Source organism: Elgaria multicarinata, chromosome 15 (assembly GCF_023053635.1).
Source record: "Elgaria multicarinata webbii isolate HBS135686 ecotype San Diego chromosome 15, rElgMul1.1.pri, whole genome shotgun sequence".
Classification (NCBI taxonomy): Eukaryota; Metazoa; Chordata; class Lepidosauria; order Squamata; family Anguidae; genus Elgaria; species Elgaria multicarinata.
The window spans coordinates 8,483,233-8,497,575 of record NC_086185.1 but is presented as its reverse complement, the minus strand read 5'-3'; the positions used below and the strand labels follow the sequence as shown (position 1 = coordinate 8,497,575).

Below are 14,343 nucleotides of genomic sequence, written 5' to 3'. Positions count from 1 at the left end.
GTAGTTTGCATTAAAATAGCCCTCACCTATTGGTAGTTGGTGCGGGTGTTGCAAAGAGGTCAACAGCAGCATTGGTATTCATGCTCTTCCCTGATAAAGTGCTTGGAGAGGCAGATGTAGGAGTAGAATTTGACACCACAGAAATCTCTCTCAATCGCTGTTCCTACAAAATAGTTGTGCAAGATAGCATTTACTAGGAACACTTAAGTTTACACTTTGTTAGCGTTTTCATACCGAGAAGCAAAATATACTGGAACTGAAACTTAACCACCTTGCAGAAATTAACCCACATCCCCATTCTATAGTTTATTGCTGGGCAATCCAGCAAAATGCCCTTGCTTAACTCTTTTCCATTTAAATCGGTGGAACTGGCTTAATCATGACTTCACTTGACGGTTTTGACCCAGCCAAAGGTAAAGACTGATTTCCAGTGAAGATCGAGCGACTCATTCCCCGCTGAAATCAGTGGGATCTGAAAGTGATTCACTTTGACTAGACTCCGTACATCCAAACTTTATAACATGCAATGAAACAGATTCTATGCCATGGGTGGAAGCGAAGACTAAAGCTACAACATAATGTCAAGGATCGCAGCAATTCTGAGAACCTTGTCAAACACACATTATAACTTATCTCTTGAAGATACAATCCACAAACTTCAAAACTACAAAGCAAAACCGCAGTGCTTGTACCAGCACAACCATGTATAATGGTAAAAACTAAATTCCTTCTTTCAGGGATTGCTGCCAGTTCAGCTTCTACATTTTATGGCTCAGGTCCAGGTTATCGGAAAGACCCTATTCTCCCTTATGAGCCTGCCCATGCTTTGAGATCTTCTGGGGAAGCCCTTCTTTCAGTCCCACCATCTTCACATGTGTACTTGGTGGGAACATGGGAGAGGGCCTTCTCGGTGGCTGCTCCAGTGCTCTGGAACTCTCTTCCCAGGGAAGCTAGACTGGCTCCCTCCTTGATGGGCTTTTGGAAGCAGGCAAAAACTTCTTTGTTCCAGCAGGCCTTTGGTGAATAATCTGGGCCTCCGTCTACGCTAAGGACTTTTAAAATTGTCATGCATTTTAAATGTTTAATGCTTTAATATTGTAATATATTTAATATATTTTTTAACTTTTGTATGTTTCTTTTCATAGGTTTTTAAATGCATATGTTTTAAATTTTGTAAGGCCGCCTTGAGCCCAGTATTGGGCAAAAGGCGGGATACAAATAAATATAATAATAATAATAATAACAACAACAACAACTTTTAGACTGCTCATATGCAAAGAAAACACCTCATTTTAGTACCTTCAGTGCTTGTAGCCTCGCTTGCTCTTCCTCCAGCGCCTGTTGTTTCTCTCTTTCGTCCATTTTACTGAAGGACATGCCTGTGTTGGCGAGTGTGGAAACTGCACTGGACAGAGTGCTAGCTCTGAAATTATTAGAAAACAAAGACACTCACACTTAAAAGTCTTTCAGCCTGAAGAAAGCCTCAAGAATCCCCTAGATATTTTCTTAGGAAAGGGGAGATGCACGGAATTCAAACCACACAATTTAAACTTGTCCAAATCAATGCAGATAAGATAGGAGAGGGCATTAGCTGCCCAGAGAGCTTCAGATATTGGGTGGTACAGAAATGCAATTAATGAAATAAATAAAAATGAACACGTTTCCAATCCTATGCACGCTTACCTGGGAAGAAGTCCCACTGAATGGAGAGGGGCTTAAATCCAAGTGAACGTGCACAGGATCGAGTTCTACGTGTGGGAAAACCTGTTATCTCACAGCATGTATGTTTGCAGCGCTCACTGGACTTATTCATAAGCCCCAAAAAACTAGACAATTATTGGGCGGCGGGCAAAAGAAGAAATTGGTTATTTATTTATTTATTTATTTGCAACATCTGCGTGCTGTCCCATAACATGAAGTACCAGGGTGGATTTGATTTAAATCACAATTTAAATCACTACTAAGAAAGACTCAATTTAATCATGTGACTTCCCCCACCCCCCAAAAAGTGCACTCTATTCATTGATTTTTTTAATCTTAGCACTTAAGAGGTATGGGGTTGATTCTCTGTACAATAATTTGCAAAAGAACAATGGGATTGGGATTGTGACCTCTGCAGACATAAATTCAGTTTTGAGAACTGTAAAACCAAGCATCTGTGATAATATCTTCTAGATAGAAAAATTGCCCAATGATCCTACAGAAACCACTGGAAGAGCATGACATGGTGAATGGATTAATGGAATTCATTTACCCAAAAATTTAAACACTGCATGAATATACAGCCTCATGTTACATAATTAAATACTAATCCTTATTTCATGATGAATAACCTTTGGACTATAATGTATCTTAAATAGAAAACTATCTTTAGATAGATTTTTCCTCAAAAAACATTTTATTAAAAAAAATCTGATTTAAATAAAAAAATCCGATTTAAATTTTAAAAAAATCATTGATTTTTTTTTTAAAAAAACATTGATTATTATTCACCCTGTGAAGTACTCAGCGTGGCAATAAAAATAAAGTTTCATGTCAAAGAAAATGTTCACAACTGGGTCAGACAGAGCTTCTGTTGGAAACTCGCCCTGACATGACTCGGACTGCCAGACTGCCGGACAATCCCCCCCCCATCCCCCCAGACCAAAAGAGGTTCTTCACTGCTGTGCTTGTCTGGTCACTTAAAATCAACCCAAATAAAGATATTTAAAATGTCTCCAAATAATGGGAGAGACCTCAAAAAGGGGGGCAATTACCCATGTGTCACAGCTATCTAGATGGTCGTGTGCACAGCCATGGCCATCTTAGCAGGTAGATATTAATTCAAGTGCAAACTTGAATTCAAGCGGCGATTCTTTGAGGATATCCCGAAGGATTTGGGGGGAGAGGAGATGAGGTGGGGCATTCCTTTTTCCACACCAGCATTTCCACCCCATGGCTCCCCTCCCCTAATGGCAGATGAGAGCCGTGGATGCTTTGGGGCTGTGGCTAATTCTGCAATTCAGTACATCTTCCATTCAGGTTTTTATAGTCTGTTTAGCGTTAGTGCTTGGAGACATCACCCTCTTCGGCAGTGACACCATTTCCACCTGCCATTTGGACGGGGCAGAGTTAGGGTTAGAGCATCTTACCGTATTTCTTCGATTCTAAGACACACTTTTCCCCCCATATAAACGTCTCTAAAAACAGGGTGCATCTTAGAATCGCTGGTGCGTTTATTATTTCTTAGAATCAGAGCTTTTTTTTCTGTTGGTGGTACTGAAATTAGTGTGCGTCTTACAATCGATGGCGTCTTAGAATCGAAGAAATACGGTACTATTCAAGAAGAATAGTACGTTGCTAGCTGACTTGAGTGACATAATTTGACAGAAAGGCGGGCAATAAATAAATAAATAAAATTAATAAAGGTGTTTGGTCAAAATAAGGAAACGCAGGGCTATAAAAGAAACGGGAAACATCCTGCACTCTAATACGACACGAATCAACAGTCAGATGGAGATCAACCTGCCAATTACCTGCTGGCAGCCGAAACTTCCTTTGTCTTCTTCCCTTCCAGAGAAGCCAGGTGTTGTTCCAGGGCTTCAAGCAGACTGCTGGGAGCCTAAAGTTAAAATTCTCATCAAATGTATGTTGGAGGATAAACCGTGCATGTGTGTGGTGTTTTGGTTTTGGTTTTTTTTACATTTTTCTACTCTGATTGCCAAAGAGATCACTTCTAATCTAAGATCTGAAAGCAAGATGCTCACAAAGAGAGGGAGAATAATGGCCTCAAAGCCTCCATCTCTGCTTCCCACCACAATTTAGCAGCTGCTGCCTCTCCCGAAAGCCACGGGGAGAAAGATGCCAAACGTGGCCTTACATTCATGCAAGCAAATACTAGCAGCGTAAGGTGCTGCAGTATATATCAGGTCACATTACCGGTCCACCTAATCTAGCATCGCTTACTCTCAGTGGCAGCAAATCTCCAGATCTCAGAGGTCGTTCATAATCACCTTCTGCATGATCCTTTTTAACGGGCGATGTCAAAGATTCAGCCTGGCACCTTCTGCATGCAAAGCATTTCTCGGCCACTGAGCTACACGGACCTTCCCTTAGTGCCTTCTTATTGTAGACAGAGGATGTGCTAATCATTTCTGTCCCCATCTTCCAGATGAGTAGTTTTCAGGAACGAGGAAAATCAGTCTTGGCATACAAAGTTCCATGAATTTTGTGCTCACTTGCTACTGAGCCCATTTTTATTTATTTATTACATTTACGTCCTGCCTTTTTGCGGCATACATAATCTTCCTCCTCTCCATTTTATCCTCACAACAACCCTGTGAGGAAGGTTGGGTAGGGTGACCCTATGAAAAGGAGGACAGGGTTCCTGTATCTTTAATAGTTGTATTGAAAAGGAAATTTCAGCAGGTGTCATTTGTATATATGGGGAACCTGGTGAAATTCCCTCTTCATCATGACAGTTAAAGCTGCTGCTGGTACCCTGCCCTCTTTTAAATCTGGTCACTCTAGTATAGCTCCTGCAGCTTTAACTGTTGTGATGAAGAGGGAATTTCACCAGGTTCTCCATATATACAAATAACACATGCTGAAACTCCCTTTTCTATGCGACTGTTTAAGATACAGGAGCCCTGTCCTCCTTTTCATAGGGTCACCCTAAGGTTGGGCTCTGTGACTGGCCCAAAGTCATCCAGCAAGCTTCTATGGCTGCGTGGGGACTAGAACCTGGATCGCCTAACTGCCAGTGCAACACTCTAGCCATTGCACCACACTGGCTTTCTTGCAGAAAGTATCGCTTTTGACTGGCCTTGTTGGCCAACCCAACCATTGTAGTCACCAGCTCCCACTTCCTCCAGCAGGAGGGTAGCAGGTCATGTTGCTTCCAGGCGCCCCAAGCGCCTTCACAGAGCAGCCCCCAACACTCACCCACCCAGTAGCCTTTTCCAACAGAAGGGCCAGTTGGAAGAATGCTGGGCCAGGTGCCTTCAAGTGGCAGTGTTCAACGCTCCCCTAGAGCAGGAAAGAGCTGCGGGGCATTTTTATTTTTTGGTTCAGCCCTTCATGGTCCAGACCCTCAAGGGGCCACACAACTGCCAAAAGACATCCAGCCTTCCTCCCAACTTAGGGGCTAGGGAGGTGGCAGGAGCCATCTTGGGAGGAAGGCTGGCCATTCGTCATGCTCACCAGAAGGCAGCACTACATTCACCATGGCAAATGGAACTGTTAAGGCTTGGCGGTGTGTTAGGGCTCACATGGGCCTGACATGGGCTGCTCAGCTCGCCATGTGAACCCCAGAAACTTCTGCTAGACAGAGAAGTTCTGGGACATGTATCCTCAAACACGATGCTGAGAAAAGGGTCCCCTGGAAGTAGAACATCTGAAAAAGCCAGGCTCAATCAAGAGCCAATCCCATAGCGACATTTTCCATTTACTACGTTAGAATCTATTCCTCAATTAAATGTTGCTAACATTTATTTGTAAAAAAAAGAATCATCGGCTCATGGTTAACTTCTACAGCAGAGGAAACGACAAAAGAATCAGAAGATATGATGTGCAAAGCAACAGAATATCAAATTCATTTAAAAAAATGTTCGATTTGCAACAAGCTCTCTGGCTGGCATCTCATTTTACAGGATGTGCCCTTTCATACGTATAGGTATTACATTCACCCAAAATATGGCACATGCAGATATTTTCCAGAGAAATTTGGCTACTTTGATTACCCATTTTATGTTCTGGGGCCAGGGGGCTCTGAAGGTCTGCCAAGCTTCGAGCATGGGATCAAACTTAGCACTCAAGGTAAAAGAAAACCAAAAAACAACAACCTTATTTTGATCTCTAAGCTTTGATAAGCATTAGAAGTACAGTCAAGACAAGCAACTGAGTTGTCAAGTTCACACTAACTCTGAATATAGGAGCAAAGAGGTAAATGAAGTAAGAAAGAAGTACAAAAGAAAAATACGGGGGGAAACCAAGCCTGTACGTAATGCCTTACACTTGCTTTTTCTATTATTATTATTATTATTATTATTATTATTATTATTATTATTATTTATATAGCACCATCAATGTACATGGTGCTGTACAGAGTAAAACAGTAAATAGCAAGACCCTGCCGCATAGGCTTACAATCTAATAAAATCATAGTAAAACAATAAGGAGGGGAAGAGAATGCAAACAGGTACAGGGTAGGGTAAGCAGGCACAGGGTAGGGAAAAACTAACAGTAGAAAGTAACAGTAGAAGTCTGCACAACATCAAGTTTTAAAAGCTTCTTACTGTCAATGTATGTGAGGTAGTTAAAATATTATCCGCCTTAACTCAGTGGAGCTGGTTTGGACTTTTCTGCTTCTGTCCATAGATTAAAGCCACCACACCAAGTAATCCCTACCTCACCGTGTTGTTGGGAGGATAAAATGAAAGAATTCCATGAAAGCCAATGTGACTTCCTTGAAGAAAGGGCAAGATAATGGAGTTAAGAATAAAAATGAATAAAGGTGCTCATAAGAACATAACGTAAGAGGACCCATGATGGATCAGACCCAGGGCCCATCTAGTCTAGCACTCTGTTCACACAGTGGCCAACCAGCAGTTGATGAGGAACAGCACCCTCCTACCCATGTTCCCCAGCAACTGGTGTATTTAGGCATAAGAGAAGGCTGAAGTTATGAATTGTTAACACTTCCCAATTAATCCCTTCAAAGTACTTTAACTAGTTAATGTTAAAGAAACAAGAAGGGGGGAAGTCTTAAGCTAGGCTTCTCAGGAATATGTCAAAGGCAGAAATAATATAGCAACAATAGATTACTGAGACCTCACCGAGGCTTTTAAGTCAATAGCAGAAATCCTAGTACGCCATGATACTAGTCTGTACTTGTGATGAACAAAGCAAACAAGGAGGAAAGATTTGAAAGGCATATTTTATAGTCAGCAAAACAGATAGATGACGTCACAGTTGAAGGTATACACTAGATTTCAATGTTTAACATACTCCAGTCACACTTCCTAAGGGGGGAAAGCACACTTAACCCCAAAATTAAGAGACAACAGGCAATACACTGATACATTACGAACTCAAAGGAGGATGAGTTTTGGGTGAATGAGAATACTGATAAGCCAAGAGGTATACTGATAAGCGCTCACAGAATTCTACTTTGCAAACCTGTTCCAAAGGCATTAGACATTGTATTAATTAAGGTTCCTGTCACGTACACCACTGCAGCCTTGATTCACATGAGGTGCCGTGTTAACGGCTTGAAAGAGAGCCAATACAGCATTAATTCAGCACCTCCTTGAATTCTTTAAAAATTGCACTTAATGAGCTGCGCTTAACCTGGATCAAATCCATTGAAGGTTGCCCAAACACTTGTATTTTTTCTGTTCTTTATCCACATTTTGCTTTAAAGTCGACATTCTTCTTTCCCTCCCATATCCTGCATTAGTCACATGAGGCAACAGACCAACATCCCAGTCCTACCATGCAACTGGTCCCAGTTTGTCTGGGTTAAGGTTCAATGTATGCACAAATCTTAAGGAATGATTTCACTGGGGGGTTAATACTGGGATCAAGAACCTCAGCTTTCACTAAATGTGCCCCCAAAGGGAAAACAAAAACATCTCAAAAGGAGAACTACCCTGGTGACGTGCCTGCCCAAGAACTACCACAGAACCCCAATCCTGCAGCACAGACAAGGAGCCTGAGCTTTTGACAGCGCAATATGCAGGTGGAGAGGGCTGCCTGGTCCCTCTGGGTGAGTCAGGCAGAGAATGAAGAGAGCTAAGCAGCTGTGGAGAAGCGGTGATATGACGGGGTCAGAAAGGGTGATGTGGACCAGTGGGTATAGGAGGCTAAGCACATGTGGGGCAAGAAATGAAACAGAAGAGGATGAAACTGTGCAAGAACACTGATCTATCTATCTATCTATCTATCTATCTATCTATCTATCTATCTCAACACAAATTACAGGGATCTACAGAGGCATTTACAGAATGGTATAATATCTGCAACACATGAATTTTTAGAATTCTGTGCTGGCTAGCACGAAAGATTGTTGACTCTATTTTGCTGTTCTAGATGTATCAATTCATATAAACATACAAAGCTGTCTTACGCCAGACTAATATCTATCTATCTATCTATTCATCCATCCCAGTATTGTCTCCAATATCTCACATCCTTCATTGGCCTTTTTAACAAGATCTTTAAGTGGAGATTCCTGGGGACTGATCACCTGCTCTGTTTCGCACCTGCTTTGCACCTGTATTCCACCTGCTCTGTGCAAAACTTGCGCTCTGCTACTGAACTCCTGGCCCTCTCCAAACCTTTATGGCTGTAAATGCACTTTGGTATACTGGGCCCAATGTATCAGCACCAGCAAATGGCACAGAATTGTATATAGTTTTCAAAACCAATAATAATAATAATAATAATAATAATAATAATAATAATGATAATGATAATGATAATAATATATTTGTTTGTTTGTTACCCGCCTCTCCCTCTGGATCGAGGCGGGGTACAACACAAATTAAGTAGGATCTTAAGAACAACTTCAGATGTATCCACTTATGAGTTCTTCTTTGAACAGCTGATTCCCACCCCATAACCCAAGTAAAATCCCTTTATGACATAGGAAACTGCCTTGTATCCATCTAGAACACAAATACACAGGAGGAACCCTCACGAGCTGAATTCAAACAAACAAGGACTTTTATAAATGTGTACCTAGTATCCAGCTATAATCGCAGGAATTTCTAGCATTAATACAGCTTGGCAATTAATGTACAAGGTCCTCGTTTGTTTGTTCATTGTATCCATCTAGTCCATTACCATCTACTCAAACTGGTGGTAGCTCTCTCAGGCAGAGGTCTTTTCCATCACCAGCTATCTGGACTTTTTAAACTGGAGAAACCAGGGATTGAACCTGTAACTTTTTGCATGTGCTCCACCACTGAACTGTAGTCCCTCTCTAAGGGCGGAGGTGATAGTGGGAAAATGTTTGAGAAACAAGCCGTATTGAGCATGTGAAAGAAGGTGTTACAGTCCTTCGTAACCTGGCTGATTAAACTTGGGGAAATGATCGTTATTTGAATGAAAGAGGAATTCTCTTATGTCTTCACATAGAATCATAGAATAGCAGGAATCCACCCTAAAGCATCCCTGACAGATGGTTGTCCAGCTGCCTCTTAAAGGCCTCCAGTGTGGGAGAGCCCACAACCTCCCTAGGTAACTGATTCCATTGTTGTACTACTCTAACAATCAGGAAGTTTTTCCTGATGTCCAGCTGGAATCTGGCTTCCTTTAATTTGAGCCTGTTATTCCATGTCCTGCACTCTGGGAGGATCGAGAAGAGATCCTGGCCCTCCTCTGCGTGACAACCTTTTAAGTATTTGAAGAGTGCTATCATGTCTCCCCTCAATCTTCTCTTCTCTAGGCGATGCATTTCAGGGGTGGGGGATTTTGTTGTTGTGTTGTGTGTGTTTTAAAAAATAAATCCCCCAAAGTCTTTAATAATAATATTCTCCAGAACAGCCCAGGGAAAAATAAAAGACTACTTTAAAAAACTTGTCATTGATCAAACACACTACTTATGCAAACAAAACAGGTCACAGGAAAAATGACATGTATTTCCATATATGACATATATGGAAGATAATGGCTTCTCAGAATGTATAGAATGGAATACTAACAGTTAAAAATCACAAAGGGACAAAGGACTTGGGTTAAATTAATATGAAATGTACACTGACCTGAGTAAGATCTGGAATGTCACCCTGATCAATTCCAACTTGCTGGGTTCACAGAAAAGGGAAAAAAATGTACATTACTACATGCAGTGGCAATGAAAAGAAAAAACTGTGGATCTGAATGTCTACATAGTACATGGAGAGCTTTCTGAACTGGTACAACTCTAAATGCCACTTTTAAGCTGAATTTCATATGGAGATTCTGCAAGATCTCCCTTAAGCAGTGAGAACTTTGACACTATTTGGAAAAGGCACATTCAAGAAATACTTTTTTAATATTAAAAAAAACTTTGTTTAAAACAGACAATAGAAATTCGGCTTTCAAAATATCCCTTTAAATGTACACAGTTTAGGTGACGTATACGTTCAACAATCACATAACACCTATAATTGCAGGAAATTCTGAGGGAGAATTGCTACCATATGCACTTATTACTGTACCAGTACAGAGAGCTAAATGAAATACTGCTGATGCTATTGGGTTTTATTTACCTCTGCTACTTTGAGAAATTCTGACAATTTGGTCATTCGGGCTAAGAACTTTTTGTAAATATCCAGACCTTCTTTGCACTGGTTCTTCTTCATATCAAAATACTTTTCTGAAGCATAAGGGGGGAAAAACATTTGTAAATAAAAGACTGTAACATAATATTTTAAAAATTGAGTGTTGGAAAAATAACTGCAAGAAAGACTAATAGTTTACACTTAGAGTTTATGTCAGGTTAAAAAAAAGTCCAGTATTTCTGATAATATGTTTTACTTCTTAAATCGACAAAGACTTGCTGGATGTCCATAAACCTGAAATTTCCACGTTACATTTTAAAGTTTCGCCATCTGCAAGCCCAATCAACCTTTAGGATTTTAAGAAAGCAAGACATAACATTGTTTTCAAGAAACAAATGTGTTCAGTCACTAGTAGATGAACAAGTTTGCTCACTGTTTTCAAAAAAGTTTAATGCTGAATTCTTTCTGTCATACCAACATTTTCTAGAGTTTACAGACATAAAAAATGTTAAAATCTTAAAAGCAATCATATGGTCTAACAAATGCAGACTACTGCTGTGTGCAGGGAGAAAGAGAGATGGCCTAGAGAGTAAAGATGTTGGATTCTGCATAATAGTCGTAAGAACCTGTGCAGATTGGGAGGTGGTCTGCTACGTGCCCATGCTGTCAACAGATAATGGCTCTCTGCCTCGGTACCTGTATACTATCTGTGTACTGTATCCAAAACAATCACCTGTAGTAGTAGGATCTCTGAATCAAACCAAATATTCTAAGGCAAATAAGGCCCAATTTCAGCTGCCTTATGATTGTTTAAATAGGGTGACCATATAAAAAGGAGAACCAGGCTCCTGTATCTTTAATAGTTGTACTGAAAAGGAAATTTCAGCAGGTGTCATTTGTATATATGGGGAACCTGGTGAAATTTCCTCTTCATCACAACAGTTAAAGCTGCCCTCTTTTAAATCCGGTTACTCTAGTATAGCTCTTGCAGCTTTAACTGTTGTGATGAAGAGGGAATTTCACCAGGTTCTCCATATATACAAATAGCACCTGCTGAAATTATTTATTTATTTATTTATTTATTTTATTTAGAATATTTATATACCGCTCCTCAATGAAAAAAATTCGGAGCGGTGTACAAGGTAAAATGAAAATAAAAACAGAATAAAACAGTTAAAACAAAATTTAAAAAGAAGCAAAAAACAACAACACAGAAATCCAAGGCTGCATGTTAAAGAAAGGCTTCTTGGAATAAAGATGTTTTCAGGAGGCGCTGAAAGGAGTACAAGGTTGGAGCCTGTCTGACCTCCAGAGGCAGGGAATTCCACAGGAGGGGTGCCACCACGCTGAAGGCTCTTCCCCTGGTGGATTCCAATCGGAGGATGGATCTAGGTGGAACCACCAGGAGCAGGCCCTCAGATGACCTCAGTGACCGGGCAGGTTGGTAAGGGAGAAGGCGCTCTCTCAGGTATTCTCTCAGAAAATTCCCTTTTCTATGCAACTGTAAAAGATACAGGAGCCCTGTCCTCCTTTTCATATGGTCACCCTAGTTTAAACACAGCTCACTTCCTTGAATCAGTAGGTGGTTGGGGTTTTTTAGATGAGCATGTACTTTATGCTGAAATTCTAATACAAATGTATGCAGAAGCAAGTTCTACTTAAGTTCCAAGGATTTCAATACAATGTATTTATGGTCAGGCTGGTAGTAGATCCAAAATCAGAGCCATGAGCTTCCAACCAACTGAATCAGTTTTTCAGGTTTGTAAGCAGTCACTTACCTGGTCATCTAGAACAAGTAAAATTTCCCTATAGGTGACCAAATTGCCTGCAAGCGGAAAGCTTTACAGAAGTTAAGGTTTTACTCCTTTTAGCCTACAAATTACTAATAGTGGCATAATAAAAGATTAACAGCTTGATCATACCAATGTACACTTTGGGACACTGTCCAAAAAGAGGGTATAAGTCTAGACATAAATATTAAATGCATACGTTTAAGCAGCTTTTGATTATTTCAAAAACCTGTATTTATTTATTGTATTTCTATTCTGCCCAATAGCTAATGTTCTCTGGACAGTTTAGGAGGAGTAGCATTTAGCAGACCATTAAAAACAGAAGACGGCATTGTCCTCCTGACTCAACACAATGGAAAATTTGTAAGCAAGGATCTTCCATTTCCATTAATTCAATTGCTTAACGTTTACCCTTTGAAGATGTCAATAGCTGCTTTACACTTTACTTGGAGCAGTTGCAGCCAAGATCAAGAAATGAATCCACCAGTATTAGTCTAGCTTATCCCCAAAGAGGCTTCATCATAGCCTCGCTGACAGAAACTGGGGCTGTACAGCAATGCCTAATGGATCACTGAAGATCAACTATAAAGGTACTCTCACAGCTTTGGATGAACACAAATATCTAAGTTAACTACTGTTACTGTGACTTTCAAAACAGGCTTAGGAGATTCTGAAGTGTTTGGGTTTAAAATACTGTAAGAACCCAACGAACAAGGCAAACAAATTGCATTAACAACCAAGTATCCATATCTTCCAAACAATCAGAACTTTACTGTGTGAAGCTACCTAAGCTTGAATTTCACTAAACATAATGAAAATAGATGTAAAGCACTTTCTGAGCATACATATCTACTATTGTCATTGCATATGAGTTTTATCTATTGATATATCTTTGTTAAGTCAAAACTACTTCTGGATAATATTTTAGGAACTTACTATAGTCACAAACGGAGTACAATACTAAAACAGAGAACATGTTGGTAGTTTTCAAGAAGTGTCTTTGCCTATTTATCCCCACCCCATCAGGTAAAGTCAACAAAAGAAAAGACAGGAGAGACAATGCAGTTTCTGCAGCTATCTATTCTAGTCAATCGAAATGTGTCTCTCCTGGACATTGGCTTAGCTGCTGAATTGTTCTGGAATGTTTAAGAACATTCCAGCTGGCCAGTAGTGTAAAAATAATTTTAAAAAATATTTCTGGCACACTAGGAGGCAGGACTGTTAAAGTGTTGGTCAACAGTTAGGGTGTGTGTGCATGCGCGTGTGAATGGGGGGGAGAGGGAGAGAGAATGATTGGGGTGGGAAGGAGAACAAACAAACAGGAGAGAGTATGAGGAAGTGAAGGGGGAATGGACACAGAAGATATTACACACAAAACCACATCCACATATTTACATATGTCTCCACTTTGTAAATGTTCAACCAATTTTCATTTATCGTTTCACATACCTAACAGGTTAATAATCCCCTCATTATAGGCTGCAAAAAGCCTAATGGAATCTTTAAAGAGGAGCATGAAGGCAGCATTGATTACACCATTCGTTAGCTCATTTGGGTTTGCCTGTGTAGAAAGCAGAGAGATCTTTAGTTGTTAAAGCGGCAGGGAGCTGGAATCACAACATAGTTCTTCCCCCCTCAGTGGATTATAGCAACAGAGGGCAACTCCAGAGCTTACATCAAAATCAAGAAGTGCATCAAGTTGATTCTGGATAATTGGAAGGGTTTTCAGAAGTTTCTCAGTATTCATTGTCCTCATCACACCATCAATCCTTCAAAGACACAATGGAAAATAAACCAGAAGTATACAAGCATAGAGCGCAGCACTATTGTCTAGAGGAGGGGAGGGCAGTTTTGCCAAGCACACACACACACGCACACCACGGGTGCCAAAAACAGGAAGTACAGGATAAAAAAAATGGCATCTGGACCTGCTATGCAGTTCCAGTAGCCCTTTGTTTTTTGCATTTTTAAAAATTCTGAATTTCAGGGGGTGGCAAGAGTCACACTAGGAGGCTGTGGGGACCACATGTTGCCCACTCCTGGATTAGAGCAAACGAAGGCCGTAGTCCTCTGCACACTTGCATGGGAGTGAGAATTAAACCCATTGAAATCAATAGAACTTTATTTAATATGCATAGAAAAGTATTTTTCAAATCTGTGCATTAGCTTATTCAGTTCCGTTGTTAAGGTTTTAGCTTCTACTAATATGTTGCAGCAGGTACAATGACACCAAGCACATTATGTGGTTTCAAATTAACAGAACAAGGTATTTGAAATTTCACATTCAAATGTGGATTTGTTTATTT

General features: G+C 40.3%; 1 protein-coding gene across 2 annotated transcripts in view; it reads right to left on the bottom strand.

Annotated features, from left to right (window-relative positions):
• Positions 1-14,343, bottom strand: part of LOC134409389 (phosphatidylinositol-binding clathrin assembly protein-like) — a 63,914-nt gene that overhangs the window by 27,233 nt on the left and 22,338 nt on the right. For both annotated transcript variants that reach the window (XM_063142104.1, XM_063142102.1), the window contains exons 5-11: positions 13,713-13,806; positions 13,487-13,598; positions 10,236-10,342; positions 9,747-9,788; positions 3,516-3,601; positions 1,300-1,423; positions 27-163 (exon numbers count right to left, since the gene is read on the bottom strand). In XM_063142104.1, coding sequence (XP_062998174.1) covers positions 27-163; positions 1,300-1,423; positions 3,516-3,601; positions 9,747-9,788; positions 10,236-10,342; positions 13,487-13,598; positions 13,713-13,806 — 702 coding nt within the window. The remainder of the gene's footprint in view (positions 1-26; positions 164-1,299; positions 1,424-3,515; positions 3,602-9,746; positions 9,789-10,235; positions 10,343-13,486; positions 13,599-13,712; positions 13,807-14,343) is intronic.